We start from the raw sequence: 5,940 nt of genomic DNA on the forward strand, positions 1-5,940 counted from the left end.
TAATAATAATAATAATAATAATAATAATAATAATAATAATAATAATAATAATAATAATAATAATAATAATAATAATAATAATAATAATAATAATAATAATAATAATGTTTTCTTTACTAACTAACTATGGTTCACAAAAATTTGGAACAATACTGGACAATACAATGTTGGATGACCTAAAAGAGCATGTAAAAGGGAGAATAGCTGTAAGAAGAGAAATAATAAATTCCAAAGACTGAGTAATTCTCCAAAAGAAAGAAACGTCCGAGCACTATTCGTGGACACTCCACAAAACCACGGTCACCCTGGCTACAAAGATAAGTGCTTTTTGTCTTATCTTCCTTTAATCTACAGGTGCATGCTCCGAGTGGGCTCGTCCACTTGGACCTTGCTCGCCCTGTCATCTGCCTGTCTGAAAGGCAGCACTTCCCTCTAATTTATCACTTACCTTTTCAAGTGAAATTTGAAATAGTTGAAGGGGGCTTGGCCAAAGAGGAAGGTGTCTATCTTCAACCTTTTCAGTCTGGTCTACTGCACAATCTCTTTCGCTGAAGGCACCAGATACATAAACTGTGCCTGTCTCTCCTGGCCAAAAGAAAGTAGCGGAACGATCTCCATTACTGACTCAGCTGATTAACTAGATTCGTCCTACATGTGGCAACATGTGGCAACTAGATTCGTCCTACATGTGGCAACAGGTGTTTGACATAATTTGGTTACTGGACGAGTGCGTGTAGAACAGTTTCGTCACTCTGCGTTCATCTCGGATAAACTCGACTAACAGCACTTCCACCAATACTCCTCAGTCGTACTGCTAGACCAGAGATTTCTGGAAATTATCCATGGGTGCAGGCCTGAAAGTCCTCCTGAACAGTCCAGCCATTTGATTTTCGTAGATGCCCAGCGCTTCCCTAATAAAACCGTCGCTATTATCTGCCATTATAGATCGCTCAGGTGGAACTTCCACCGACGGCATTGCCCAACTAGCAGAGGGCTGTGAGCGCTTGACATCCCAGATGTCAAGCGATCTGATTTAGTCTTTGCTTTACTTAGGGTTGTAGCTATATCGAAGAGACGAACTGTAGCAAAATCCGTCTCACCGTCAAGGAATTATTGAAGGTATTGCAGCCTTAGTGCATGTCTGCGCATAATTAGCCACGGTTTGCCAAGTCCTCCCCTCAGCGGGTTTTACAAAAAATAGGGCACCTGGGTAGAGTAACGCATCCCTTCCACAGAAAGCGAAAGAGCAGGCGCTCCAGTTAGTCAGGCGTCAATTAGGGCCAGGCACAACAGTCAGATGGGGAAAAGACGGGATCAATGTAAAAATTTGCCACCTCTGCTAGACCTTTCAGGGATAGCTTTCTTTCGGACCATTTCTGGATGAAATTGGCCACCTTGCTTGTCACCTCGTCTCAGTTCTTCTCTACTTGGAGAGCAAAACCAAATCAGACTTCGACCAATTTAAATGGTCCGTCTGTTCGTTCAGCGCCCCATGACGCTGTGGGATAGTTTTGACCTGCCTCTCCATGTGCCGAGCTGTAGGTCCACTGATTTTTCTTGGTTGAGATTGATTTTTATCCTGTCACCTCCCCGCAGTTCCTTAGAGTAGTGCCGATCATCTCGATATGCCTAATGTCTGACACTATGACGGTGGAAGGATGAAAGCAAAATTTCACCGGCATTTGAACTTGGAATGTAAAGAGCCAAAATGGTTTCTAAATCAAATGCAAGTATAGCAATTTTGAGGAGAGGCGTTTAGTCGATACTATCAACCCTTGTATGTGATTGGTACTTTGTTTTATCGAACCCGAAAAGATGAAAGGCAACATTGCTCACGGCTGGATTTAAACTCGGTATATAAAGAGCTAGAAAAATAACCACAATATTTTCAAGACACACTAATTATTCTACCAATACATGGTCCTGGATGGTTTCTAATTTAGACACAAGGCCTGTAGTTTTGAAGGGCACGAATTAGTGGATACCATCAAACCCAGAGATGAAAGGCAAAATTAACTTTGACCAAATTTGAACTCGGAACATAAAGAGCCAAAACAAATACCTCAGGACAATTTGACCAACGCTCTAAGGGATGAGTAAAAGGTCCCAAAATGTTAGGAACGAAACAAGGATGAGATATAAAACAACCTAGATTAAGCAACGAGTACGAAAGTAACACTAGCTAACAATATAATTTCAATAAAGAAATGTTCTCTATAGGTTGGGGCACTACTGTCTGAAGCCAATTAAAGAACACTCAAACATCCAGAATTATCTTGACTATAAAAGGTAACAGTCCGCGCCCCAACTGTCTACTCCGGCCAACGGGCGCATACTGAAAGTAGACGTGTTCACTCCGGTCATGTTCGCCACTCTCAATCACCTTTCACCAAATTAGAGAGCAGCCTCGTCCTTCCCTCTCACCTTCCTTGCTAAATAAAACTTGAAGTAGTTGAGAACTTGACCGATGCCGGTGTCTAACTTCAGTCTTTTTAGTAATGACTGCCACGCACTTGCTAGATGAAGGAAAGCTGCCTACTTTTCCCGGCCAAAGATAAGTGAGGCAGATCTCACGAGGGACTCGGGCGATAACTGAATCTATCCTATGCGCAATAATTGCTCAACAAAAACCCTGCAAGTCAACACTAGACCTGGACGGCTACGCAATTTTGGCAAGCCTAGCTGTAAGCACTTTATTTGGAGCCGTATATGGAACCGACAAACTTTGTCCGAACAGCTGAGCAAAATACGGATGGAAAACCGCACACATCTGATGGGGATCGAGTAACACGTGTCTGTCCTGGTTCGTCAACGAGCGAATTTTCATGAAAGGTCGTGCAGGTATAAATCAAAAAGGGCGGGTGAAAGGGTGGATGCTTGTGGCATTAAATATAGAAAATTTCAGATTCTAGATGATTTTGGAAATATACTTGTTAAATAACATCTTCAAATAACTTTCACGAGGATGTTATTTGAAGATATTATTGTAAATTTGTAGTGGGATGTTACAGTTGTTAGAATTGTTCATTCTGCCAACTACTTTATATCGCATTTTACAGCATTTTGGGGTGGGAGTGGGGTGCTTTTCGTTTTCATTTCTTTGTGTAGTCTTGTGATACTAAGAGTTATTACTAGCTGTAAGAGATCCCTGTAAATTAATTGTCTCTAGTGTTTATCAGATTGCCTTCTTCAGATGTCTTTGTGAAACTTAACCCCTGTTTTTAAAAATTTTGCTTTGTGAGATACGTTTACTTTTAGAGATGTCAACGATTATTTTGCTGACAGTACTACTGTATCTCGGGTGGATGATTATGGTGATGTTGAATTCGGCGAAGCTTAATTTTGTCTCTTGAAGTTTGCGAAAGTGTTTGCATTTTGTTCGTCGATTGTTGTATTGTCATGAAAGATAGATGAGGAAACTGAAGATTGTTCGCCATGCGATCCTATTAGCTAGCTATGTGGTGCAGAAACTGATATCTTGAAAACATTCATTGAATTTAGCATGATCTACAGGGATACGAGAGTTACATTTATTTTGTTTCTTTTCCAAAGGAAGGTATTAGTTGCATATGCCTGCTCTTAAATGCAATGTGAAACCATTTTATTCTAATTTACTTTCGCCTTCCCCACCATTCGGAACTTCAAATCTTTCAGCACTACCTTACATTACTGTAATCTTAATACGTAGCAACACTAATTTGTGAACTAATTGTCAAACTTTATATGCCCGCCGTTATTCGGATTTAATGTATAAACTAAATTTCCAATACGTGATCACTGCATAATCTATACATTTATTCTACATAATGCCTATAAACATGTTAAGTTTCCAAGCTGTCTATTGTTTCTATTCCAGATCTTATTTGGTGCAGATGGTCTACTTTATGTATCAGTAGGATCAGGGTTTGGTCATTGGACGCATTTAGCTCAAAACATGTAAGTCTTGTCTACAGCAATCAGTTTTCATTTTCTTCTCTTTAACAGTTATAAATAATACGAACACAGATTCAACGATAACATGGGAGTAGGCATGGTTGTGTTTGTAAGTTCACTTTGAAAATACGTGATTTGGGGTTCGCTCCCATTTTGCAGCACCTTGGGAAAGTGTCTATTATCTTATTTCTTTATTGCCCACAAGGGGCTAAACATAGAGGGGGGACAAACAAGGACAGAGAAAGGGATTAAGTCGATTACATCGACCCCAGTGCGTTACTGGTACTTAATTTATCGACCCCGAAAGGATGAAAGGCAAAGTCGACCTCGGCGGAATTTGAACTCAGAACGTAACGGCAGATGAAACACCGCTAAGCATTTCGCCCGGCGTGCTAACGTTTCTGCCAGCTCGCCGCCTTTGTTGTCTTAGCTTCGAATCAATCAAAACCATGTGAGTGACATTTGGTTGCAGAAGCTATAAAAAAAAAGTCGTTGAAACGACTGTTTCTGTTCTTGGGTGGTAAACGTTATCAGTGGCATTAGGTATTGCTTACTTTTAACAGAGTTCATTCTGTTCCAAGAATTCGAGACAGGTGTCGAGTCTGAAGTTAATTTCTCCCTTTTCTTCCACTAATCTTAGAACCCCTTAAAAGGTCATTGGCGCAATCCTTCCTCTACTGACTAAGGTATAAAAAATAACTGGTGGGAGCGGGGTAGCGAAACAGCGTAATACAACAATTTACTATGCGACAACAATAATGAAGTGATTTTTCTTTCCTTTCCCCTTTTGTTTCTCTTTTTGTAAGGAGCACGTTTGTTGGGAAAATACTTCGAATCAATGTGGACGTCCCATCAGCTGATCGGTTATACAGCATACCCATAGATAACCCTTTCATCAACACAAGTGATGCCACACCAGAGATTTATGCTTTGGGCATTAAAAATGCTTGGAGGTGTAGCGTCGACCAAGGTGATCCACTGACCGGTAAGCATTGACTATTTGTTGATGATAAGAAGCTTTGGTAAATTGAAAATTAAAAAATATATATAAACAATAAATGAAATAATAACACACTGCACTATATGCTGTATGTTAAATACTCTTATAGGAAAGTTGGTTATACAGCATTAGATGTATACCTGACTTTCCTATATAAAATTAATGAAATATAAACGTTCGTTCATTGAGTCACCGGTATAGGAAAGTTGGTTATACATCATTAGATGTATACCTGACTTTCCTAAATAAAATTATGAAATATAACGGAACGCTGAACTCCAGACTATCAACTTAAACAACATTTATTCAGGTGGTAAATATATACATCTTTAGCTCTTGTTGTTACAGCTTCTGTGTGTATGAGCATAGTTGTTGGGACGTTGTTATGTAGTTGTAAGCGAGCTGTCGAGCGTAAGTCCGAAAGATGTAGAGAGACAGCAAAAACACGTCCATGCTCTATTGCTGGCCAGCAAGAAAGAGGATGAATTGAGCGGGAACGCTTGGTTGTTTAATTCTACGCATGCGTGAGACTACGCATGCGCACGGCGTTACTACACTCTTGACTCATAATTCCGAGTTGAAATCTCGCTGAATTTTTACCGTTTTTTAATCAATTACTGACAGACATACCAAATATAACGCTCTCACAGATAATCGATTTGACACATCCCACGCTTTTTTTGCAGAACGTTCCTCTGTCAAGTAAACTCGTAAAATTAAACCTAATCATTGCTTTTAAGACTCAAATCTTCTCGTGGTCATATTTATAGTAAGGCATCCTTCTCGAGGACTCATAAGGACCGTTTTCCTGGTTTCCGTTGTTTGTATATATATTTAACCCGTGGACGAGTATTTGTGTGTGTGTGTGTGTATGGTGTGTCTGTATGTGTGTGGTGGGATGCGTGTATGAGGTGTTTGTGTATATGTGGGTGCGTGTGTTTGCGTGTATGTGTGCGCGTGTGGTGCATGTGTGTGGGGGGGTTCGTATGTGTGGTGTTTGCGTGTAT

The 5,940-nt window shown here is 40.2% G+C and overlaps 1 protein-coding gene across 1 annotated transcript in view; it reads left to right on the forward strand.

Annotated features, from left to right (window-relative positions):
* LOC106872827 (HHIP-like protein 1) overlaps positions 1-5,940 on the forward strand; it is an 18,526-nt gene that overhangs the window by 2,627 nt on the left and 9,959 nt on the right. The window contains exons 2-3 of the mRNA XM_014919954.2: positions 3,857-3,936; positions 4,740-4,918. Of these exons, the coding sequence (XP_014775440.1) occupies positions 3,857-3,936; positions 4,740-4,918 (259 nt within the window). The remainder of the gene's footprint in view (positions 1-3,856; positions 3,937-4,739; positions 4,919-5,940) is intronic.

The sequence above is a fragment of the Octopus bimaculoides genome, chromosome 7 (genome assembly GCF_001194135.2).
Source record: "Octopus bimaculoides isolate UCB-OBI-ISO-001 chromosome 7, ASM119413v2, whole genome shotgun sequence".
Taxonomy (NCBI): Eukaryota; Metazoa; Mollusca; class Cephalopoda; order Octopoda; family Octopodidae; genus Octopus; species Octopus bimaculoides.